Source organism: Equus quagga, chromosome 2, assembly GCF_021613505.1.
Source record: "Equus quagga isolate Etosha38 chromosome 2, UCLA_HA_Equagga_1.0, whole genome shotgun sequence".
Taxonomy (NCBI): domain Eukaryota; kingdom Metazoa; phylum Chordata; class Mammalia; order Perissodactyla; family Equidae; genus Equus; species Equus quagga.
Window position 1 is genome coordinate 16362748 of NC_060268.1, and position 27313 is coordinate 16390060.

Here is a 27313-nt window from a genome sequence, read left to right on the forward strand (position 1 = left end):
ACCCCGGGCACCTCCCCCACCACTAACCTCCTGCACAGAGAATATCAGTCTTTATACATATGGGTCCATGCTGGATTTTAGGATTCTAAAACTCAAAATGGAAACCTCTCATTTGCGTTTAGCTATTGCAAAAAAACACTTTAGGTTTGGTAACGTGACGTTTCCATTGCTATTTGAGGTTCTAGAGTATCTCTGAAAGGGAGCATTTCGTTTTCTCCTCAAGCTGTTTGACAGCATTCATTTTACTCCTTCTTGTTGGGTATCTGAGCACACATGGTATTTACACAAGGATGGTGTTAAGATCTAGCATCTCAGAACCAGAGAAAAACACCATGCTAGAGACCAAGATTATTGCCATTTTCTAAAAGAATAATAAAAAATAAAATTAAAACAAAACACATGAGTTTATTCACCTTTACAGCAAACAAACCAAATAATACTAACCAGAGCAAAGAACAAAAGGAAAAATTCTCTAAGTAAAAAATACCATGATGAAACGTGGTCCTTCTTCAGCTGCGTATGTTACCTTTTTCTTAGTCTTCTGCCTCTTAGCCTATCCCTTTTCAGTTTAGTTCACTAAAATTCAAGTGTTTAAAAGTCATGTTATCACTTATTTACTACTAAATTAGTGAAAACCGTAGTATCTTAATTCACCAGTCTGATTCTTTACTAGTTCTCTGAGCAATCACACCTGTTTCTGTGGTTGTTTTTATCTTTACCTTTATTTTCCGATCCGTCCTTTCTCTTCAAGCAGCTGCCCTGCTGAGACAGGTATTCCCCTAGTGTTCCGGAAGCCGCGTGCCACGCCCAGCCAAGGCTGAAGACATGTCCATCTCTCCGGAGCCTTGCTGTGCTGCCCACCTTCTCGCCACTCTCTCCTCCTCACTTTTACTTATGTTTAATTGAAAATGCAATGTAATAATAACACCAAAGGATAAAAGGTTTTTAAAACTACCTTTGCACACCTGTTTTCATTTTTGCATATAGTCTTCTACCACTTAAGGCCCTGCTGTTTTGGTTATTTCTAGTTGATGCCTCACACAGATTGCCTGCAAGAGTGATTAATATGAGTTTTAAAGAGTCATTCCCTTTTAATTGACACAAAAACAAAAAACAGGTTAAATGCAGTGCAATATTTGAATTAACTATTAAAAGCTAAATGTAAACAGATTACTTCACAAGGAGAGCTGCAGTGTCATTTGGTTTCAGATGGGCTATTTTTATGCTAATGTAATGGGAACAGACAGTGGTAGGGGAGATGGGGGTTTGGGGGGCTGCCGGTGGGGAGGATTGGGGTGGATTCAGAGCTGTCCCAGAAGGTGACAGTGATTGGAGACTGGTGGGGTAGAAACAAACTATGAGCACTAAGAACTGAAAAAGCTGACAGCGGAAGGGAAACAATGATTTTGAGTGGGCCGGGAAAAGAAATGAGCTGTTTAAGAAAATACATTTAAATCAAGGAATTGAATGAAAAGAACAGAAGATGAAGGGCAACCCTGATATGCCTGCAGTTCATCTCAGAGTGCCTCCAGAATAAGGGAAGCCCTAATCAGGACCTCCTACAAGCAGAGTCCAGACAGCACGGTGTTAAACCTACAACAAGGTCTCCAAGTAATATATGTGAGCATGCCTTTAGTCTTCCTAATTTGTAAAGTGTTTGTTCCTTGAGCACATGATCTTGCACATGGCAGACATCTGACACATTCGTTGATTGTTAACTACTGGTGACATTATCTGCAAAAGCTGGCTTTACAGCTTGTACAGTAGTTGACATGGTGGGCACTAGGATTGTTCAGGGCACCAAGTAAGGCCTTGAGTCCTTGGGGCTTGATCCTTGGAGAAGACTCTACCCCGCTTAGTCCTCTGAGAGGTGACAAGGGCCCCTTATGGATTTGTCAGTTCCTTGTTTACTGTCATAGAGCCAAAAATAAGTAAATAAGATTACCTTTTTCCTGTGCAGCAAGCGCCACAATTCGTATTAAATCTCTGACAACTCTCTGCATCTCTGTAGATTAATACAGCCACTTCCCACTGCGACATGATGGGTAAGAATGCTTCACCTATTATAAGGTCAGGGAGTCTGTCACCAGCATCTCCTTATAAACAGTAATGGCAGATCTGGACTTGGGAACATTAGCATGGCTGGAACTGCCTTGATGGAGAAGGGTTCATTATAAATATTGACTGTAATTCCCTTTTTAATTAAAAAAAAAAAATGTGGAACTCTTCCTGCAGTAATACAACCTCAAATTATAGGCCCCCAGCCTCCTGGAAAGAAAGAATAGAAAAAAAGGATGGTGCTAAAAAAATGCCCAGCCAGCGTAGAAATCTTGTGTAATTCAAATGAGAGTTAAACAATGAAGGTGATAAAAGTAATCAAGTAGTAAACAAAGGGCAGGAGAATTAAAATAAACAATGAACCAATAGGGTAGTTAATTAGCATGCTTTGTAAAGAAGATTTGATTTCTCCCCAGAAAGCAATGATGCTGACAAATAAGCCTGACTACCAACTATCTTCAGGTATAATGTAATATGTCCCCCATTGCCTATAAAAGAAATGCCACTGAATTACTGGGCATGGTGCTGAATTGCCACAGACGCCTCTAAATTACCATGCATGGGGCCTTTGCTCTGGGTTGTTCTCACAATGGTCCTTTAGTTTTTTCAAGCTCCACAATTTCTATTTGAATTTTTCCAGAGCAGAAGTCTCAAACTCAAACACCCACAGGGCTCAGGCAGTAGCAGTTGGGGTAAAAGGATGGGAGCAGGGGGAAATGATGATGAGCTGGAGAATACTGCTCCACCTAAGGCAGTCAACTCTCACCAAATAAGCCACGTCATCTAATTCTTAAAGAGCAGCTTGAAATTCATACTCGTGTGTCAATTTTTTATATCGAAAGGGCGATACAGGACCGGCTACATAATTTGCAGGGTCCGGTGCAAAATGAAAAGGCAGAATCCCTTCTTCAAAAATTATTAAGAATTTCAAGATGGCAACAACAGAGCATTAAACCAAGTGTGGACTCTTCTAAGCGCAGGGCCCCATGTGATGGCAGGCCAGGTTCAGCCCCTGAGTCATCTAGTTTGAGACCCTGTTCTAAATGTTCCACATTATCTCCCTATTTTCCCTTGTGACTCAAAGCACACAGTTGTAAGATGGCTAGAAAAGTCTGGAGCGTGCCCTATCACTGAAAAACAGAGATAAACATGGCTGGCGGCTTACCAGGGAAACAAAGTCTCTCCTCTGTCCTCACCAAGTCTTAAAACCAATGGGGGGATTCAGCTGCTGACAGGTATGTGCTTGTGGAGAAGAAAGCTTCCACCTTATTAATCCAAAATACCTAAAAGTCAGTTGCTATAACCAAAGGCCTATAAAAAGTGATATTCCCCTGAAAAGCCTTCCCACTCATGGCCCATCTACAGAGTTGGCCATGTCCAATTGCTATCAAAGAGGAATAGTCAATCTGCAAGTGACTGTCACAAGTGAGACACACCTTACATGCATGAACATGTGCCTGAAAAATGTCATGAAAACACAGTCATAGTCTGGAATACATTAGTTCATATGATGGTTGAGAGAAATGTTTCCTATTTAAAGTGATGTTTGTAAGGCGTACCAGAGTGAGTGGACAGGCTGCTCACGGCTAGAGATGACCCCCACGCCTACCCTCATGTGGCACACACCTCCACTGGCACAACGGCTGCGATGTTTGATTTAGAGGGTTCTCTGGACAAACAGTTCCTAAAGGTGAGAATTATCTTTTCCAAAAATGAAAAAAATAATCTCTCCTAAATTGATCTGTCATAATCATTTCGTATTTCCATATGTCAGGTTTATGTCAATTGAATCAGTCATGTACTTTTTGGTTGATCACAATTATACTTTTCAGATTAGCTGATACCAACAAAATGCTAATTGCCACATTGGCTTTGTCCATATCCAGCAAGATTCTAATCCAAACCCAGGCAGAAAAAAACCCAAAGTTATTATTCAATGTAGTGATTTTACCTCCACCTGTAGACCGTATGCATATGCACCTATACATTTGTGCAGAGATAATGGGTTTATCTATTAGCACATGGAATCAAAGTAAATAGAAATATTATTACAGTATCAGAGAGAATAAACTATGCCTCTATAAATCTACCTGTTTGTTTCTGTCTCCCCCTCTAGAATGTAGTGGGGGAAGAGATTTGGCTCTGTCTTGTTCACTTCTATATTCCCTAACATTGCTGGCACACAGCAGATACTCAGTCAATTCTTGCTGAATTGAATTGAATCCATAAGATCAAAATAAATTATGATTCACTGATTCTGGTGTTGGAAATAGAAGGAAATCAGAGACATGTAGCAGGACTACCAACTCCCCTAAATTCCACTGGCTCCCAGAGTCACTGCACCCAGTAACTGTTGCTTTCTGATCAGCCCCTCATTCCTGTAAGCCATGCAGACCCGAGCTTGAAGCAGGCTGGGACAAAGGTTAACTTCTTCCCAGAACCTAGAAAAGGCTAATGAGCTCTGTGGAATAATATTTCTAAGCATTCACCATACCGGAATCGATATCAATGTGCTGTCAGTGTGTGCATTAGCCCCACAGTCAAACAAAGAACCGCCCTTAGAGCCCAATAATGACGCTGAGCGTGGATAGCTGGGGATGGGCAGATGATGCCAAGATGACCGTATCAGCTCTCCTCAAGCACAAGGCCTCCAGGATGTTGCCTGAGACCACCACTCTCGTACTTTGTCAGAGATAAGCAGCTTTTGGATTTAGCCACTGATACACTCAGCAAAGTAACTCTCTTTTTATCTTCTTGACCCAAGAGATGGATTTGGAGTACACCTTCCTGGCTGTGAGAGAAGTTTCCTCTTCTACTCTTTGCCTGGTGTTCCCAGGGAATGCAAATGTCTTAAAGTTAGCAGAGCACTACATATGTACATATGTAGCTGATAAGACAAGTACAACAAACTTGAATCCTTACTGACTCAGGTAAGATCTGCTTTTAGTATAACTCCATCATGCCCATGCTCATTCGTGTAGCATCTCCCATACACAGATCTCGCTAGAAAGATAAGTCAAGCAAGGGTAGTGGGAAAAGGTCTGAGCCTCAATTCTGCATTACTTACATCTCTAGGATGAGAGTAGGACTGACCAAGACTCATGCTCATCCCTGCAGTAAAACTGATCTTCATGTTATAAACGGGATCTCCTTCTATATGTGAAATCTGATGTTCCAATTAGAACAAGAAGGGGCGGGGTGAGTGGTATAGAGTAAACATGACTGCTCTGTATGGCATACAGTTAAGACATCACATAACTAAGATGACTGTGGGTGATCATGTGGGCGTCACAGTCAAATCGCATTGGTTTAGGATCCCGGCCCAATCACTTATTAACAATATGACCTTAGGTAAATTTGTTAACCTGGCTAAAACTTGGTTTCTGCAAAATGTGAAAAATAACACCTAATCCTATAAAGTGAGATTGTTGCTCTCTACCACATAATGTCATTAAAAGGGCTACATAAGACATATACAATGTTTAGTCCAGTGCCTGATACATAATAAGAACTGAATAAATGATAGCTGTGGTTGTTATTATGATTATTTTTATCAACCCCACCATGGCCTAGTTATCCACAAACAATTAACTTCTTTGTAGCTCTGTAATTCGGTAACGAAAGCCATAACCAAAAGCGTGGAGGAGGTAAGTTCCTTTTAAGCTTTCCATGGTCTAAACTTGGCCACACAGTAAATATGGTCTTGATGATCTTTCATTTATCACTGTGAAACAAAATTCTTTAAATTCTAGAAAGTTTCAGTGAAACCCCACTAAATGCAGCCACACAGCAATCTCTCCCTTCCCCCATCCACACACACCCCATCTACCCCTTGGGAATATATTAAAACTAAGGCAACTGAAATCGCCTCAGCCAGTAATTAAGACACGCAGCTAATCAGAGAGCAGCACAGGCTGTGGCCTTGTGCAAAGAAACTGAGCACCCAGGATGACAGCTCCCATTACTCGGGCTTTGTTCTCCTGGAGCAAAAAGAGCACAAAAGCGTAAAGTTGAGGAGCTGCAACTGCATTTGAATGTTTGCAAGGGTGAGGGGAGATCACAGGCTCCTCTGAATTGGGAGGATCTTCCACCAGACAACTGCGTCAGCCCACACCCACCAGCGCCTTCCCCACCCTCCAAGCATGACTCCACTTTTTCTAACACTGCCCTAAGTCATCCGGCTTCTGCGACTTCCAGTAATTGCACAGATCACCCATGATGAAGGGGCTGAGAGCACTATTAGACAAAAGAAACAAAAATGAAGCAAATAGAAAAGTCATTAAAATATTGCCTTTGGTTATTTTTCCTCCTAGCAATTCATGTCACCAAACAAATCTTTCTTTTCCTTGGAAGTAATACTTCAAAAGAATTCCAGTGTGCACTGACTGGTTTTCTCCAGACTCATAATCCAGCCACTAGACACACTTTCCCTTCCCCCACCATCTAGCACTCCTCCCTGTCACCTTAAAGCTTCTGACTTAGCTGTGTTCATACCCAGAAGTCCCAGCAGAGCTTTCTGTTCACATTATGTGACATAAAAAAGCAGGCAATGAACAATCCATGCTCCTAAGTGCTTGTGATAAAGCCAGGCTGAGCTGACCTCTCCCATCCCATTCAGCTGCATGTCAGCCACATAAGCTTAAAGGACCGAGAGGAGCATGTGTGTGATGTGTAGCAACAAACTAATTAAAATCTGAGGTCTTTCATTCTAGCTGGTGCCTAATGGGACCAATATGCTCGACTCTGTGCAAAAAAAAAAAAAAAAAAAAATCACTCCAAGCTGGCTAGAGGTATTGCTTTTCCTGCTTCCTATGATACATTTCCTTTAGGCTCAATAAACAGCCTAAAAGAAGAGGAACTCAGGCGTTGCCATTCTTTCCTGTAAGACTTTTCAAATGAAAACTATAAGCTTGGCAGCACTGAGCCAAAAGACCACTCCCTGATTCCAAGTGGACATATTGATCAATTGAACTGACATGTGCCTCCTCCTTTCTCTCCCTTCGTGGCAATCAGCTGTACCAGGGAAATCCATTTCATTTCCCAAAACAAAAGGCAACAGACTGCTCCTCATCTGACACTGTCAGATCATATTTTTTAGAAAAAATATTTATAATGCAGATGCCTGAAGACAGAGTGAGGAGTTGAAATGAGCATGTACATGTTTATCTGGAGTTTCAGACTGGAGCTGAGGTTATCACCAAGCCCAGAGATCTGTATTTGCTACAGTCACTGAGGACCTGTGATTTATTCATCTTACCAGATTCTGGTTAAAGTTAAGCAAGAGACAGCAACACCACCACCACTTCCAGAGACGCCCCTCAGGGTTACCCTTCACTGCAACTGCCGCAGAGGAGACTTGTTACAAGTCAGCCTGCAAATAACTCCAGCTATTTTAGAGACCAGCTAGAGAAGGAAAAACATCGTGGCAGTCTTTTAACTAACTACGAAGGACTGCCGTACAAATCAAACGCTCCAGTAATTTCATCTGCTTTGGGTCTTTATGTTTTTAGTAAATTCTGTCTTGAACATGCAAGCGATCCCCTTTCACATTAGGGATATGTCAAATGCTTATTCAGCATTCGTTCCTTGCCATGAAGAAACTGAAACTCAACCGAGGTAAATACTGAATTTCATACTGCAAATCACTTAATATTTCATAAATCACAAGAGCAAATAGGGGACCAATTAGCTCTGCCCCATAAAAAAGAAACGTATATCTTTACAATGTTTAAATACCGTGAACTACTCATTTTAGAGCCTACTTGGGGCTTTGCAATAGAAAATTACCTTACGTTTATGAAAAATTCCATGAGAACACTAAAAATAACAGGCGGAGATAGAGCAAGAATAATTCTACATATTTTGATTCCTCTGTGACTCTTACAGGCCTTTGTCTTAACCCAGCAGCCTGAAAAACAGCTTTAGGTAAAACAACCCTTCTTTCCCTAGACCATTTTAAGCAGACAACATCCCCCCATCTCCGCCTTAGCAGACACTGACTAACCAAGAAAACAGCCATGCGATTAAGGCCCAGACGTTTAACACTCACCATCTCCTGGTCCCACCGTCTTCTTTTGATGTTTACAGCACATCTGTAGGATGCAATACTAGGAGATGCCTTGTTTGACCTGCTGCATGATGCTGTGACATCAGTTCAGATGATGCAGCTCATTATGGGAAAGACTGCTGTTGCTATGGCAACTGGGATGTGCTAGGAATCCTTGCTGCATTTCCAGTGGAGCCTGAGACAATACGGAAGCCCTGTAAGAAACAGACGATATGCAAAATTTAGACCAAAGGAAGAGGATCTCTCATTGGACTAAAATCCATAGGTTTAAAAGGGATTTCCCTGAGGCACTTCAGAAAAAGTAAAAATTACCTCCTACTTTGTTGTTATACATTTAGAAAAGGTGGGGTGAGTGGGTATAGATTTAGTACTAAGCAAATAAAAACTCAAACGCACAATGTTTCTCTTTTAGGCAACTTGATCACTTTTTCCTCACTGGACAGCATTACGATACCTTTGTTTAAAGTTATTAAAAAGAATTTCTGCTCATTTGTCAAAGACAAAGAGAACAAAGCCAGGAGCAGAAAAAGAATTAAAAATCAAATATAAACAGCTCAGAAAGAGATTCTAATTCTAAAGTAAATAGGTTTTAATTCTCAAAATATGGCAAACTCCCACCAACGAAGTCTGCCCTGATCATTTCCTCTGATGGACACAAACCCACAGCACCTTCACATGGAGAGCAGCCCCCACTCTCACCTGAGCATTCGACAGGCACGTGGAAGAAGATTTAGAATCCAGAGGGCACACCACGCCACCTTCAACTTCTAGGGCCCCTTCCCTTGGCCTGCAGAGAACCCGTTCCACTCACAGCCAAAATACAAGAGAGTCTTTTCTGGTACAAAACCTGGTAGTTGGACCAAGTGGCAGACCTGCTAGAAACTTCCTAAATCATAAGCATTCCAAACACTGAGGTTCTGTTTTCCTATCTATGGGGCAACAAGATGCACAGAAGGAAATTACTCACGCCCCCTCCCCCATAAAGGCTGCAACTGTGTGAAAAGCCACACTTAAACAAGACACAGTGAGGTATTTCTCCAGCTGGTAAAAGAAAAGCAAATCTAAAGCAGTCATTTCTTTCCACTGCCGAGCAGAAACAAACATTACGCGGTAAGAACTCGGGGGAAGGAGACAGGGCCAACGCAGCCATCTCCTGCATATTTAATACTCTCAGACCATGGATAGAGACAGAATCGAGCTGACCTACATCCACTCCATGTTCACAACTCTGGGGAAAAACAACATTCAAAAAGCCAAAAATCTAATGAGACAATTATATTGTCCCCTCCTACTTGAGATTTTAAATGGCATTGTTAACTTACAGCATGAGGGATGGGGGTATGGAATGGCAGGAGGAATTCAGGCAGTGCCTCAGTAAATGGGAGCTGATAAAACGCTTGAGAGGTGCCAAGATCCTAGCAGGGTGCACCATCAGCATGCCCACAACATCCCTGCCCTGGATAGATTGTTCTTGCTTCACCTAATGAGGAATTGAGAGAAAAAGAGCAAGAGGGGAAACGGCCTGCCCAAGTCACTCACACACTCAGTCACGGGCAGAGCCTGACTCCCTGCCTTTATCTTAGACCACATGCCACACTGAAGGAAGTAACAGCCAGCCTCTCCAGTGCAAAGAGCACTGATCTGGGATTCAGGACACCCAAGTCTTAATGCCACTTCCTCCAGTGAGCATCTGTGTGACATCGGGCCAATCAATTAAACTCTCTGGGCCTCAAGTTTTTCATCTGCAGAGATGATGGATTTAGCTAACAACCATGGTTTTCAAGTCTTTTTGTTAGTAGTGTAACCCTTTCTTCTAACGATACAGACCCAAGCTGGGCTGCTCTGGTTGAGAAAGGGTAAGAAGCCCAAAGTCAAGACTAGTGAGCCCTTTTCAATGCCCACGCCCTTCCCCACCCCCATCTGCTATGATCTGACCCCTGAAGGCACCTCTGAAGAACTCAGTCTCTGGGGAAGACAGAGTGAAAGTCATGGGTCTAGAACAGTACTATCAGTAGCTGAAATCCCATGGTTCTATAAAAAGGAGAGAGCAGGGTGGGATCAAGTACTCCAGACTCCAATATGGCTTCTCAGAATGAGCAGAATCTTGTCAGTCCCCTTTGCCAGAAGCAAATCATTTGTTTGGTGGGAAGAGATGGATGGTTCATCAAATCTGAGGCCAGGTCAGACTTTTGACAACCTGAACTGGCTGAATAACTGACCCACAAAATGGCCTGGATTGTCCAAACACGTGGACCCATAAAGCAGAAGCAAGTCAAGAAGTATTTTCATGGCTTGTGAATGGGCCAATAGTAACTCACCTTGCACTTCCCCGTGGCCATTCTCACTGCCCCACATCCTCACCTTGTGGGGTTTTTTTGGTGAGGAAGATTGGCCCTAACATCTGTGCCAATCTTCTTCTACTTTTTGTATGTGGGACACCACCACAGCATGACTTGATGAGCAGTGTTTAGGTCTGCTCCCAGGATTGAACCCATGAACCCTGGGCCACAGAAGCAGAGCACGCAAACTTAACACTGCACCACCAGGCCAGCCCCTCACCTTGTGTTTTTAGGACTGCATGGAATAATGTACACCAAAGCATCTGGAAAGCAGAAGCATCATAGAAATGTCGAATCTGGTTAATATTGGAATTAACAGCCCACTTACCCCAATCAGTGGAGGCTCTTTAGTTTTCACCTATAGGTCTAGCAAGATTCTGGACTCTGGAATAAGTTGGTTAGGAAATGGCTTACAAAATCTGCAGAGATACCAAAGAGGATTTACCCCTTACCACTCACTTCAGATGAAGTCAGAGAAGGTAAGGGACAGGGAATCCTCCCAGAAGACAGAGCCAGGGCCATGGGCAGAATGGACAAACAGCTCCTCTTGGAGAACAGTCATGGCCACACCAGGGAAACTTCCTTACTTCCAGGTAGCCGTTTTTACTAACCAAGGGTCATTTTAACCCCAAGTAATGCTGCTTAGCAATATTACTGACATTTCATCATTTTCAGGTTTCCAGGGGAACCGAGCTACAGAGTTAACCAAAGGTCAAATTCTCATGCAGAAGTAGAAAAGGTTTAGTTAATCTTCTACCGACAGTGCCCAATTCTGGCTTCAAAACTGACCTTCGTTCACAAAATATACAAGTGTTCGAACACTCCCACCACATACCTATACCCATATACTCATGCTGCTGTGGATGCTGCTTCAATCAGTACACTTTACATACTTTCTGAGAATATTTGGAGGTCAAAAGTATTTGGACACCAAAGATATTTGGACCCTAAACTACAGTGGACATTTGTGGCTCTTATTGTTGTTGAATGCTCAGCATCCCTTCCACTTTCTTTAGGTAACATGCAAAGCAAAAATTTTTGCCGGACAATTATTAATCACTGGTGATCAGAATAGAACTTGGTGATCAGAACAGAATAATAATGATACATAAACTCAAGTTATTATTGTTGTTACCTGATGTTTGGATATATTATTTCCTCTCAGATATCACCTCTTCCACATTCTAACTGATCTGCTTTGGGTAGGAATCCAACCAAGGATGCAGAATGTCACTCAGTCTTAAGCCAATCAGTTTGTTATAGCCCCATGACCTACAGAAGTTAGTTCAGAGATGGGTATGGGACCCCACTGAAGCCAATGAGATCAATGAGACATTTTAATGGAAACCACTATTGGCTCCTGGTTTTGAAAATGAACGGATGTCAAATCTGAAGCTGCCCATGCATTTTGCACTCATAAGTGAAGACGCTGTCTAAGAATAAAGACAGCAAAGGGCAGAGCAGAGCTGAGTTGAGACACAAGAAATTGAGTTCTGGTGATACTGCGTGAGCCAGAAATCAGCCCTACTCTGACTCTGTAGGTTACAAGAGCCAAAAGCTTCCTTTTTCTGCTTCCATCACTATGTTCTGGGGTTTCAGCGCAGTAAACAGAGACCTAATGGATCCACAAAGCCATCGGGAAAACTGCGTAAAGTATAAGTTGGCACCATTAGCATGCAGCTTCTTTGGAAGGGGAATAAAAAGTTTAGCTTCTGGAGTGGTTCATGAGCCTTAGCAATGGGAACCCCTCACAGGGCTGGTGGGCAGGACCAGAAATGGCAAGACCTCCTCGCAAGAAAAATGCAAGGCGTTATTCATCTTTTCTCTGGACATTCCTAGATTTATGACAGTGACCTCACACCCCAGTCAGCCTGAACCCCATTCCTCTGTCCTTTCCCTGACAAAGTTCCCACCAGCAAAGGCCAAAAAGCCCAGGGCGGGTAGATTAGATTCTGAGTGACACCTTGATTTGGAGCCTGAAGTCGACCTTGGGGTGATTTTGTCCACTGGCCCCAACCAGTTCAGAGATTTCCCCGCCATCCTTCTGAATTTAAGATTTTCTCTTGCCTGGCTTTATAGAGTTAGTATGGTTTGCTGCTTCACTGAGATTGAACTCCAAACACCAACATTTGACAAAACCTGCTTTAACGTGCTTGCGGAAGCACTGTTGTGCTGCTTTATATTGCTGTTGGTGGTGCCGGCAGTCGATTTTGATTTCTAGCAACCCTCTGGGGCAGAACCCTGCCCAGTGTTTTTGCGCCATCCTCTCACCTTCCAGTGCAACATCAGACCATGCCGCCACAATATGACCACTGACAGATTGCCAGTGCTGTGGCTCCCTGACCAGGAAACCAACCCGGGCCGCGGTGGTGAGAGTGCCAAATCTTAACCGCTAGACCACCAGAGCTGGCTGCTGCTTTATGTAAGGAAAGGAAAACATTCATATGCTTCAGCATATGAAGCAGCGGTTTACGAGCTGTTTAAACTCTGCTCTGGTATTTCTAGGGCTTTCCTGTTTGAGTATTTAATTTTGTCGTAGGTCTTAATCTTGCCTGCTCAGGTAGACGGCTCTTTAGGGTACTAACCATATCCTGGGCTACTTCTGATTTCCCCATAACCTTTAGCACACTCCTAGGCATAACTAATTCCTTAATAAATCCTTCTTAATTCTTACTTTTTTTTTTTTAAAGATTTTATTTTTTTCCTTTTTCTCCCCAAAGCCCCCCGGTACATAGTTGTATATTCTTCGTTGTGGGTCCTTCTAGCTGTGGCATGTGGGACGCTGCCTCAGCGTGGCTTGATGAGCAGTGCCATGTCCGCGCCCAGGATTCGAACCAATGAAGCACTGGGCCGCCTGCAGCAGAGCACGCGAACTTAACCACTCGGCCATGGGGCCAGCCCCAATTCTTACTTTTTTTTTAAGTAACATTATTTCCATTCCAGGGAACGACAAATTTCCTAGCAGCTTTTTCTTTATCACTCCAGAGTTTGAAATGGTATAAGATTTTACTAAGGCTTATATGCATACATCTTTTTCCCTTCCTTGGCTGTCTAAAATAACAAAAAGTAATTTGCTACTGAGATCTGACCAAAAATGATAAAGCAAGCCAGCAAGTCAACACCTACCAAGTATCATCAGAGATAGAAGGAGTAGTGGTCATAATACCGATTTCAAGTTATTTACAACTGAGTCTTAGAACTAACATAGCATTTCCAGCCCACACTGTCTTTTAAACTAGACTCCTCCCCTTACCTAAGAAAAATTATTAATAACTAACCCTCATTTATAAATATTCTCCCAGCATAAACATAATACATTCTAGAAAGATGGGGTTTTCCAAGATAACTTTAGTCAGAAAAAGTCATTCCTTTTTCTACAAGGAAAAAAAAAATTACATCATATCTTCATAAGCAAATTCCTACAGTGCATAATACATTAAAGAGTTCACTATAACAAGGTGACAAGTGGTTCTAGTAAAAGAGATTTGTTTATAGGGTACAAACATATTTTTGGGGGGGCTGGCCCGGTGGCACAGCGGTTAAGCACGCATGTTCCGCTTCTCGCTGGCCTGGGGATCGCAGGTTCGGATCCTGGGTGCGGACATGGCACAGCTTGGCAAAAGCCATGCTGTGGTAGGCGTCCCATGTATAAAATAGAGGAAGATGGGCATGGCTGTTAGCTCAGGGCCAGTCTTCCTCAGCAAAAAGAGGAGGATTGGCATAGTTAGCTCAGAGCTAATCTTCCTCAAAAAAACCACTTTTTTAGTGAATAATCTAATTTAATAAATGCGCTCTTAAAACTCAGCTCTCTATAGGGGCCGGCCCAATGGCGCAGCAGTTAAGTTCGCACATTCCACTTCACCGGGGTCGAGGTTCACTGGTTCGGATCCCAGGTGCAGACCTATGCACCACTTGTCAAGCCATGCTGTGGCAGGTGTCCCACACATAAAGTAGAGGAAGATGGGCACGGCTTTTAGCTCAGGGCCAGTCCTCCTTAGCAAAAAAGAGGAGGATTGGCAGCAGACGTTAGCTCAGGGCTAATCTTCCTCAAAACAAAAAGAAAACTCAGCTCTATATAAAGCACAGAGTTACATACCATTGGTAAATAATCTTCATTTGCTAGGGTGCTACGAAACAAATGAGAGAGTGGAAATCCTGCAACTATTACAAGCTTTGATTTTGTCTTCCCTCCAGCTGAGTCTTTACATTGGCCTGCCTTGTATTCCATTAACTGAATGGAAAAACTTAGGAGAAACTTCAAGCTTCCTCAGGTCAAAGACTGTGTCTTTCAGAGCAGAGCAGGTTACATAGCAAACGCTTGTGGGGTACATTGCCTCGTAAATGCTTCTTTACCTGAGTTTGTCAAACTTACAGACTGAATCCTTCCTTCCATTCTCCATCCCCTGGCCAGCTAAAGACATGCAATCGAAAACTCTCAGACCACCAGTCAAACATAAATGTACGTGCATATAAACACATACAGACTTAAATACATCGATGAGAATGAGTTTTTCACATAACACCAATCTTTCCCTCTTACTCTAGCCAAGGACGTCATTTTACTTTTAAATTTACTAATTTACTACCGGAGTAAACATTCGATCAATGTATATACTACAAAAACGTTCCACTATAATACAAAATATCTTTGCGTTATGGAATTCTTTTGAAAAGGATTACACAGACACAAACATAAAAGTAAATCTAAAATATTTATAAATATACATGTCACAGAAAGAACATATACCAAAATATATACACTGAGCTATCATAAAAAATAACAAAATCAAGTAATAAAAGCATTTCTTTACCTAGCTCTAGGTTTATAGTGCTTACTTGGTGCTATGGACTGAATATTTATGTCCCCCCAAAATTCACGTATCAAAATCCTAACCCCCAAGGTGATGGTATTAGGAGGTGGATTCTTTGAGAAGTGATTAGGTCATCAGGGTGGCTCCCTCATGAATGGGATTGGTGCCCTTATAAAAGAGTCCCAAGAGAACCCTCATATTACTGCAGGTGGGATGCAAACTGGTGTAGCCACTATGGAAAACAGTATGGAGATTTCTCAAAAAACTAAAAATAGAAATACCATACGACCTAGCTATCCCACTACTGGGTATCTACCCAAAGAACTTGAAATCAACAATTTGAAGAAACTTATGCACCCCTATGTTCATCACAGCATTATTCACAATAGCCAAGACGTGGAAGCAACCCAAGTGCCCGTCAACTGATGATTGGATAAAGAAGATATGGTATATATATACAATGGAATACTACTCAGCCATAAAAAATGACAAAATCGTCCTATTCACAACAACATGGATGGATCCGGAGGGTATTACATTAAGCGAATAAGCCAGACAGAGAAAGACAAACATTGTATCATTTCACTTATATGTGGAAGATAAACAAACACATGGACAAAGAGAACAGATTAGTAGTTACCAGGGGGAAGGGGGATGGGAGGTGGGCACAAAGGGTGGCAGGGCACACCTATATGGTGACTGACAAATAACAATGTACAACTGAAATTTCACAAAGTTGTAAACTATCATAACCTCAAAAAAAAAAACAAAAAAGAATCCCAAGAAAGCTCCCTTGCTTCCTTTCACTACGTCAAGATACAGCAAAGAGTCATCATCTGTGAACAAGGAAGTAGGTTCTCACCAGACAGTGAACCTGCCAGCCCCTTGATCTTGGACTTCCCAGACTCCACTACTGTCTGTTGTTTATAAGCTATCCAGCCTATTGTATTCCTGGTATAGCAGCCCAAACAGATTAAGACACTCAGCTCTTCAAAAATCACTTGTGTTTCTATATACTAACAACAAACTATCCAAAAAAGAAATTAAGAAAACAATCCCATTTATAATAGCTTCAAAAGAATAAAATACTTAGGAATAAATTTAACCAAAGAGGTGAGAAATTTATACACTGAAAACTGTAACACACTGTTGAAAGAACTTAAAGAAGACACAAATAAATGGAAAGATAGCACACGTTCGTGGATTATAATAACTAATATTGTTAAAATGACCATACTACCTAAAGCAATCTATAGATTCAATTCAATACTTATCAAAATTCCAATGCATTTTTACAGAAATAGAAAAAACAGTCCTAAAATTTGCATGGAACTACAAAAGACCATGCATAGCTAAAGCAATCTTGAGCAAGAAGAGCAAAGCTGGAGGCATCACACTTCCTGATTTCAAACTATCTTACAAACTACAGAAATCAAAATAGTATGGTATTGGCCTAAAATTAGACATATAGATCAATGGAAGAGAATAGAGAGCCCAGAAATAAACCCGTGCATATATGGTCAACTAATTTTCAACAAAGGCATCAAGAATACAAAATGGGGAGAGATAGACTCCTCAATAAATGGTGCTGGTAAAATTGATATCCTCATGCAAAAGAATGAAGCTGGACTCTTAACTTACACCATAAACAAAAATTGACCCAAAATGGATTAAAGACTTCAGGATAAGACCTGAAACCATAAAACTCCTAGAAGAAAACATATGGGAAAAGCTCCTTGATATTGGTCTCAGCAATGATTTTTTTGGATACACTACCAAAAGCACAGGCAACAAAAGCAAAAATAAATAAGTGGGACTACATCAAACTAAAGAATTTCTGCAGGGGGGCCAGCCCTGTGGTATAGTGGTTAAGGTTGGCATGCTCTGCTTCAGTGTCCTGAGTTCACAGGTTCAGACCCCAGGTGTCAACCTACACCACTCATCAGCCATGCTATGGTGGTGACCCACATGCAAAATAGAGGAAGACTGGCACAGATGTTAGCTCAGGGCTAATCTTCCTCAAGAAAAAAAAGAGGAAGATTGGCAACTGATGTTAGCTCAGGGAAAATCTTCCTTAGCAAAAAATAAAAAAATTTCTGTACAGCAAAGAAAAAAATTAAGAAAAGAGAAAATATTTGCAAACCATACATCCAAAATGGGTTAATATCCAAAATATATAAGGAACTCTTACAACTCAATAGCAAAAAAACAAATAATCCAATTTAAAAATGGGCAAAGGACCTGAATAGACATTTTCCCAAAGAAGATACACAAACAGCCAATAAGTAATATGAAAAGATGTTCAACATCACTAATCAGGGAAATGCAAATCAAAATCACAGTGAGATATTACCTCACACCTGTTAGGATGTCTATTATCAAAAAGACAACAGATAACAAATGTTGGCAAGGATGTGGAGAAAAGGGAGGCCTTGTACACTGTTGGCAGAAATATAAACTGGTACTACCATTATGAAAAACAGTATGGAGATTCCTCAAAAAATTGAAAATTGAATTACCATATGATCCAGCAGTTCCACTTCTGGGTATATACCCAAAGGAAACGAAATCACTCTCAAAAAAATATCTGCACTCCTATGTTCATTGCAGCACTATTCACAATCGCCAAGATATGGAAACACCCTAAGTGTTCATCAATAAATGAATGGATAAAGAAAAAAACAGAATATTATTCACCCATAAAAAAGAATGAAATCCTGCCATTTGTGACAACATGGATGAACCTGGAAGGCAGTATGCCATGTGGGATAAGCCAGACAGAGAAAGAGAAATGCTGTATGCTATCACTTATATGTGGAATCTAAAAAACAAAAAAGTTGAACTCATAGAAACAGAGGATAGAATGGTGGTTGCCGGGGGCTTGGGGGAAGATGTTGATCAAAGGGGATAAACTTTCAGTTGTAAGATGAATAAGTTCTGAGGATCTAATGTGCAGCATGGTGACTATAGTTAATACTTCTGTATTGTATACTTAAAATCTGCTAAGAGTGTAGATCTTAAGCATTCTCACCAAAAAAAAAAAAAAAGTAACTATGTGAGGTGATAGATGTGTTAATTGACTTTATTGTAGTAATCATTTCACAAGGTATATGTATATCAAATCATCACATTTTGTACTTTAAATACATTACAATTTTATTTGTAATTTAAAATACAAATATTATTTGAGGAGAAAAAAACAAAAAGTAATGACAACAACAACAACAAAAAAGACACCCAGATCCTGTATGGAATTTGGCCAAAAGAAAAACCTTTTTTCTAACTAATAGAAGATTCAAATACTCCAGGACCTGTTTTAGTTGGTGTGTTGGCCCTTGGCTTAATGTCTTAAGTCACTCAAGAAGGGCAGCATAACTGTGGACAGTGCCAGCTGTGGTGGGTCAGCACTATGAGAAAGTGCACTTCAGGTGTTGAATTGTTAGCAGTTTGCCATAGAATACCACTAATACACTACAGGAGGTGAAATAGACTGAAGAAAAAGATGCACCCCAGAGTAAAAGTGAGCCTGCACCCCTTTATCTCCGTGGGACTGCAGGTGGTGATTTCAACACAGGTAGACACCACAACTCCCCACCAAAAGAGGCGCAGGTCTGAGGCGCTGCTGCCGAGGCTGTGTAGGGCTCTGGTGCACTGGAGGGTTTTGAAACCAGCTTTGGAATCCTCTTCTTCTGCAGGAGACAGCCTTATGAGTAACTGTCACTCAGACGGTGGGATCTGAGGAGAATCCAAGGCCTGCCTGCCCATCATTTCCCTCACAAACCTGCTCTGGTTCCTAAATTACCTCAAAATCCACTCCACTCAGTTGGAAGCTAATGAGTGTTTTGGAGAAGAGGCATTACCATCTGCTGTCCGCAACCACTGGGACCTGCAAGGCAGCGCGTGCTGTGGGACAGGCACTACCTAGACTAGTGAGAAGACAGTGAGGTTGAGGCCCCACCGTTAACTAGCCATGAGAAATCAGCAAGTCGTTTAACCACTCTCAGGTTCCTCATCTGCAAAACGAGGAATAACTGCTCTGCTCACCTGGCATTGCTCGGAGAGTCTAAGAAGTAAAATGCTCTATTTGAAAGCACTTTAAGAAAGAGGGAAAGGAGCAATGGGTAAAGGGAAGGGAAAGGGGGAAAGAGAAGAAAGAAAAGAGAAAAGAAAGAGGGGGAAAGAGGAAGAGGGAGGGATGAAAAAAGGGGAGAAGAAAAACAGGGAAATGGCGGAAGTGGGTGGGGAGAAGCCGCGGGAAGGGACAGAGACCCAGGGAGGAAAAAGGAGTCAAGGATGTAGGCTTGGGAACTTCAGTTCTTTTCCAGGCTCTCCACCCAAGCGGATGTCCTTGGGCAAAGCATTTAGCTGAGGTTCACTTTTTTTCTGGGAAATGAGGATAAAAATTCTGCCTTTTAATGTTATTATAAAGATTAGCCATTTGTCCATTCACAAACATTCATCCTTTCAACTCATATTTATTGAGCACCATTCCAGGTGTTTGTCATGCATCAGTGAATAAAACGGACCAGAATCTGTGTCTTTGGGGAGCTCACATTTGAGTATGAACTGAAGTATTCAGCATGGTGCCTCAGGAGATGTCAGACTCAGGAGATAGTTAACATTTTCATTGATATTAACAAACTGGAAGGTGTTACAAAATGCATAATAATACTACTAGCCCAAATTAATCAGATTAGCCAGATTTCATTCCTATGGAGAAATGGAACTTAGAAGAGGAAAACTTTGATGAGGAAGTGAAGAAAGTTCTGGTAAACCAGATGGCACCAGGGAGAGAGACAGAGGTGGAATGAACCCCTGTGTTCCTAGGATGGACAACCCTGCATCATCAGTAGAAGAAAACTGCTTTTCAAACAAAAACACCCACTGTGGACTGTTAAATGAAGACAAATAAACTACCACAATATTTAAGCTATTACACGTATTTTTCAAAGCACCTCAGTTTATTCTAATGATCAGTCAGAATCGAGAACCACTGGACAAAATAATTCATATGTGAATAATTGAGAATAACTTGGTTGCACAGTGTGAAGTATAAGTATAAATAATGTACACGAAAAATCACTACAAACTTCTTGTGGCTAGAACAGGAACTTTTGAGTTGCTGTACTAAGGGTAACGTATTTGTGCTGATCCACACTCTCCTTGTTCACTTGACGTACAGAAGATGAGGGGGAGTGTGCAAGATGACGGAAGCAGAATGAAAGGATCTAGAATGTGCATTAGAGACGGCTCAGTGTTGGGGGTGAGCGGGAAGCAGAGCCACTGAGACTCAAACGAGGAAAAGGCACACCCTGAACGCTATTCTTCAAGTAGAGGTTCAAAATATTTCTTTCTCATCTGGGCTTCCAAGAAATGGGTTTATCTATTAATCTCCAAATTGGTGTATTTCTCCCATTTTTTATTGTATTTAAAAGCTATCTTTCAAAAAATACACTCTCAGCTTAAATTACTAAGAAGGCATATGGACAGAAAAGGTGTATAGAGTAAGGCAAATATTTTAGTCAAATGTGAGTTACTTTTTGAGAAATGAAGGAAAAATAAATGAGAAAAATTATAATAATTATTCTTATAATAGCTATGTGACAGGCACTGTTAAGGTACGCATTAACCCATTTAACCTCTAAAGAGCCCTGTGAGAGACGTGCTGATTCTCAGTGTGCAGGTAAGGAACAGAGGCACCCAGAGTTGCCCAAGATCTTGCTGGTATCAGAAGCAGAGCCAGGCTCTGAACCCAGGTGGGGAGGCTGACTACAGAGCTTGTACTCGTCACCTCCAAGATACAATATATAATTCCCAAATGTGTATAGTTACCGCTGGAACACAGACCCTCCCTCACAAACACACACTTCCAGGCATCTTGCCCTGGCCACTCTGGCTCCCCAGCAGCAGCCCAGGATTCAGCCAGCAGGGCAGAAAAGAGGCAGTGCTCACTCTGATCACCCAGAGCATAACTCAGCCACGTACAGAGCAGGGAGAGGAGACTGTGCCTTAAAGAGCTTCCAATGATTCCTCATTTTAGAGGCCACCAATTGCAAAAGTCTTGCCTAGCAAAACTTTGTTGGTACAGTCTGACACTAGTGGGCATGTACTAAGTTGTCAATAAATTCTTGTTGATCAGGGCAACACACAGATCTCTAACCTCTTCAGCCACCAGACAATGCATTTATTTCCACGCTATAATGTCTATGCTGCTCAGGGGACAAAGATGCTGTAAAGATGAGGCTGCTGATCCAAGTGAGTGTGGTTGCACAAAATACACAGCATGAAAGTCCACAAGGAAGAACAATCTCAATAATCGCTAGAACTCTTGTCCCCCTGGCCTAATTTTCAGACTCTGGGCTTCTGCTAATTTGCAGGGTTGCTTTATAAAGACAGAGTCAGTAAAACACTGTTGCTCCAGAGGGAAGCAGAGCCTAGGGCTGGGGACTGGGAACCCTGAGTCTCAGTGCTGGTAACTAGCTCGGAGGGTCATTCATATTCTCTGTGTTTCAGGTTTTTTCATGATACATGCCCTGCCTTTTCTGGGGACTATTGTGAAATCCCCTGCGATAATAAAGGGAAATGTGCTTTCTGTATTTTAAGACTACAGGCCAGCCTAGTGAAAATGCCTTAGGTTCTAGAGCCCGACAGACCTAGGTTTAAATTTCAGCTCTGTCCTTCACTAGCTGTGTGATCACCAGCAAGTTACTTGCCCTCTCTGAACATAGTTTTCTCATCTATTATAAAGGGTTAATAGTAAGACCTATCTCTTAGGATGGTCAGATAACTAAATGATCTAATTATGCAAAGCATCTGGCACACATTCCTGCTAAATAAAAGGTGATTATTGTGCTTGTTTGCCAGCCATTATTTCTCAGGTTAGACTTACATAGACTGTAGACATCTTCAAGGCTTTGACAATGAATTTCTTTTTAATCCCTATAGCATCTAGCACAGAACCGAACTCACAGTAGCAGCAGCAGAAGGAGCAGTACTAGTAGCAGCAGAATGAGCCAGAGTAGCAACAGCTACAATCATTGCCAGAGCCGCAGGTAGCAGCAACAATAGTACAGTAGCCATAGCAGTAGGGCAGCAGGAATAGCAGCTACGATTGCAATGCTCTCCCAGCCTGTCCTATCTTATACTATGGATCTTCTGTGCCCAAACCAAGAAGACAAAGTCTCCCATGCAAATAAGCACTGATTTATAGGCACTGGGTCAATAAGAAATTGAGCAAACCCTGCAAGTTAAGGAAGCTCAAATGCTGATGGGTGTTAAGTACAAGTTTCTTCACTCTAGCCCTGTAAGTTGTCACCCCCTCTGGTATCAGATGCAGCATCTCTATGCCACTATTAAATGAGGAAGATACTAAAGAAAGAAGCTGGTGGGATTTTGAGCACAGCAGTGAGCCTGACTCATTCAGTCCTTGAAGAGAAAGGAGTTGGGCACTTGCGCTCTCAAACTTCAACCTAGGTTAGAGCTTTCTTCTCTGACCCTCAAAACCCCAACGTCTTAAGAGGCTAAAATCCTCCAGGTTCAAAGTCATTTTACAGGTGTCAGGGAAAGACTAGAAAGACCCAGATAACCAGCTGAAAGAGAGGCCCAAGTTGGTCCTGGATACTTGGGGGAAAGTGACAAGGAGGTTGGGTGAGTGACCAGAGTGAAGCCAAGAAAACAAACTTGAAACACTGAGTGGATTCCCCCATCCATCCCCACAAGCAAGGTTTTCTTTCAGCAGTGAAGAGTTCAACTATTGTCTGAGGAAGTAACCAAGAGCACAGATGCAGTGGATTTCCTCTTGTACTTCTTTTTTATGCATGGCTTCCCTCGGGGAACATGGGAGAGGAAGTTTATTTAATAATATATACGTGGGTATGTGTTTAAAAAGAAAACAATTACAAAGAGCCAAACGTGGGCAAAGCTTGACCATGTGACTATGAACCACACGTAAAGAAACACTCTTCCAATAAGAGCAATTCCAAAGGGGAAAACACATTCTCTGATTAGCGAACGTATGTATGAAGATATTAGTACACCTATCCGAACACATGCATGCAAGACTCAGCACAGCCAAAGAAACAGCACATCAAAATGACAACACACCATGAAATAAACATCCTAATGGAAGAACTCAAAGGAGTCAAAATAAGATGTATCAGGAAGACTCTCACTTACCACTACTGGATAGTGTTTTTATCTACTTGTGAATGAGGGAAAATAATCTGTCCTTTGAGAACAAACAAGTCAGAAGCCCCGTTTTCTGTACAGGCCTGATGAGCTCTCCATAACCCAGCGAGTTCCTCTTTCCTCAGCAATAGGAAATCAGAGGTCACAAAGAAGGTTCCGTTTGGCTGAACCCCAAGGGGAGGAGCGATTTTGCTCAGAGCTCTCTGAACAGAGAGCCTAAGGGATAGAAAGCTTGGTTTTTCCTCTGCTCTGCAGGGGACACACATGGGCAGTGATCCCGGGAATGGTGCAGGAAGAAAGTATCCACAGAGAAAAATCTGTCATCTCTATCTCATCTCCAGCCCCCCAAGGTCGGTCAGGGCTCACAGGTCTTGAAATTTCCCTTGGCCCATCCAGGAACAGATTTCCTGATTCTAGATTCCTAACTTTGCCAAGTTCAGTATTCGCCAACAATGGGTCTTAGCTAGTTAATGGAAAAATACAGAATCTGGTGGCATCAAATGGGTGTGTCCTAGCAAATATCCATCAAATGGCTGATGTTGAGCAAGGATGAATACAATAAGTACAAGGATCTGAGTTAACAGTTTTGAGTTCAGTCTAGTAACATGGCTATCTCACAGACAGTTCTTTCTTCATTGGGGGCAAAGACTCCCTCAACCCTTTGTGGTCCCAGAGGCAGCAGAAGCTCTAGACATGCTGGGGGTAGGTGATGGCAGGGCAGAGAGAACAGAGTAACTTAGCAGAAGGAGAAGCAAAACCAGGGGTGGGAAGAGGCAACACTATGCCCCAACCCAACACAAACACCCACTTATTATTTGAACGATGAGATTTGGAGCTACTTAGTGGCTTGGGCTTCAGTGGAGCACTCATCCTTGAAACAGACCTAATGGTAACCCATCAACATTCTACAAACTCTAAAGCACTATATAAACGTTATCTTTACTGTTATTACCAAGAAACATAGTACCAAGACTCAACCATTTGGAATTGATATTTTACTCTGTTTCTTGTTTTTAAGCTGTTAATGGTCTAAGTGGTTTCTTCATTGAACTTTAGAATACTAATTATTCATGTCAAATATTCCCCACAGAAATTCTAGACCAATCAATCAATGAAGACGGCAGAGAAAAAAAACACACACACTTTTAAAAACTTGTCTTTCTCGGGGCTGGCCCCGTAGCCGAGTGGTTAAGTTCGCGTGCTCCGCTGCAGGCGGCCCAGTGTTTCGTTGGTTCGAATCCTGGGCGCGGACATGGCACTGCTCGTCAGACCACGCTGAGGCAGCATCCCACATACCACAACTAGAAGAACCCACAACGAAGAATACACAACTATGTACCGGGGGGCTTTGGGGAGAAAAAGGAAAAAATAAAATCTTTAAAAAACAAAAAAACTTGTCTTTCTCTTCGAGAAACATTATTTTCCATTGCTAAAGAAAATACCACCCAGCTTGAAGTATTCATATTTGGTTGACATTACCAACATCCAAGGCTATCCAAGCAACCAGGAGTTGGTTTTTTAATCACAGCTGTATGACCTAGAGGGTTTTCAGAACAAAGGAAAACTATGCTCTAAATATTATTCCCACTTCCACCCATTACATACACAGAAAACACATTTCTGGCAATTTTAGGATAGGGGTTTTATCCTTTATTCCAGCCATCAAGCTTCAGAGATACAGAGTTCTAGCTTCAAAGGCTAAGGAATTGCACTAGGTGATTCAGTACCAGATTCAGGCAAGGTAAGTATACTGGGAGTTCTGGCCACCCCTAAGATTTTCCACGCTGTGATGGGTAAAATCTGAGGGGAGAGGCTAGTGGAAGGGAGGCTGCCATCTAAGCGCTGGAAGCAATTCTACCCGCCCAGGTATAGGGACTTGAATTCCCTTTGGGGTGAGCAGAGCCTTTGTTTTGGAAAAAAAGTCCAAATGCATTCTTGGTTACACCTACCATTTTTTCTTGGAGAATAATGTGAAATAACCTAAATGTAGATGTTTCATATTAAAAATATAAGAATTCTGTTTGGTAGAGAAGATTTTCATTTTGGGTTGAGCTTGAGTGGTCTTTAGAGATATCTTTGTCCTTTTTTTCAGAGGGGAGCTATGGATTGAGGATAATGTGCCCCTAAAGGGAATGGAGAGTCTCAATACTTGGATAAGACAGAAACTTGGACAAAAAATAGGGACTGAGAAAGCCAACCTTAGACCGGGGGGAGAGGAACTTCATTCTCTTTCTGGGTCTTAGGGAAGTTCTGCTTATATTCTTATGAGGTGACATGCTCAGAGCATTCCAGGGTATGGTCAGCTGGCCTCTGCCACATAGAAGCATGCAGGAAACTAGGCAGGTGGTCACTAGAAAGGTCCCTGAAGGTAGCCTGGAGCCACTTATTTCGAAGTAAGCAACACTGCTGTGGACTGATTTGTGTCCACCCAAAAGTCATATGCTAAAGCCCTAAGCCTCATGTGACTCTATTTGGAGATAGGGCCTGCAAGGAGATAATTAAGGTTAAATGAAGTCTTAACAGGTGGGGCCCTGAACACACGGGATTAGTGTCCTTATAAGAAGAAACACCAAAGAGCTTGGTCTCTCTCTCTTTCTCTCTGCCACGTGAGCAAGAAGGCAGTCATCTAGAAGTCAGGAAGAGAGCTCTCACCAGAAACTCAATTGGTCAGCGCCTTGATCTTGGACTTCCAGCCTCCAGAACTGTGAGAAAATAAATTTCTGTTGTTTAAGCAACCCTAGACTGGTATTTGTTATGGCAGCCTGAGCTGACCAACATACACACCTAGTAACTATTTCAGGATACTTTCTGTATCGTGTTTTTGTTTCATTATTTCTTTACCTTAAGTAGTCTTGTTAAACCCGACAGTCTAGCAGATCTTTCAAGTATTTGAATGCTCCAGGCACTGTGCTAAGAAAGGGAAAACAATGACAAATAAGATAGACACAATTGCTACCCTTATGAGTAGTCTAGAGAGAAAGATAATTAAACAAATAGATAATTCATGGCAATTGTGACAAGTGCTATCCTGCACATATGAGAGCATACAGCAGTCTCTGCCATGCTGTGCAGGCTTAAGGGGAGAGCCTGTTTTCTGTGTGGCAAAGCATAATAAATAATAGGGCAAGACCAGTATGGTAGTGGGGGCAGCCACCACGTGAGGGAGATCAGAGATGCCCAGGCCACATGATGTGATGGACAGGCACCAGCATGGCACCTTGATGAGGAGAGTGGAACACTAGATTGAAAGCCTGCTGAGGGAAGCAACCATCTCTCTCTTATTTGCTGCAATACCCGCAACATCTAGCATCCCTTGGCTACACAGTAGACACTCAATATGTATTCGTTTTTGGATGGATGGGCACAAATGACAAAACTATAGAGAGAATCTCAGAAACGAATAGGAGATAATCTGAAGGGACTATAGTCCTATACTCTAGAATATAAAAACATAAAGTTGCTGTATTAAGAGTATGAAGAGAAAGTGACACTTATTACAATCCTCAGGGATATTCCAGTAACATTGGCTGAAGATGTTAGGGACCATGTCAGAAATCTCTGTAATATATACCTGTTGTTTTTGTCCAACAGCCATTTCCAAAAGTTCCAAGAGACCTCAAAGTTCCTTTGGGAAGGAGGATTCAAACTTCCTTTGGGAAACCACCCCCCATCATTCTCTAGTCATGTGGTTTCTATGGAATTGACTCAAACCCTAGCTACAAGGGAGTTCCTGGTTGGCTTAAAATAACAACATATCCCATCCCTATGGCTACACTGATTAGTTCCAGAACGGCACAGAAACCAGTCAGAGCCAAGGAAATTTGTTTATTCTTCCTCTGGAATTGGTAGTG

General features: G+C 42.0%; 1 protein-coding gene across 5 annotated transcripts in view; it reads right to left on the reverse strand.

Annotated features, from left to right (window-relative positions):
- Positions 1-27313, reverse strand: part of AKAP6 (A-kinase anchoring protein 6) — a 512511-nt gene that overhangs the window by 430604 nt on the left and 54594 nt on the right. For 3 of the 5 annotated variants that reach the window (XM_046655043.1, XM_046655046.1, XM_046655040.1), the window contains one exon: positions 8108-8319. Coding sequence is in view for 1 of the 5 variants with exons in the window: in XM_046655046.1 (XP_046511002.1) it covers positions 8108-8110 (3 nt within the window). In the remaining 4 variants the exon portion in view is untranslated. Of the gene's footprint in view, positions 1-8107; positions 8320-10923; positions 11005-23450; positions 23532-27313 lie in introns of those variants that run through there. The other 2 variants (XM_046655042.1, XM_046655044.1) reach the window with 2 other exon arrangements.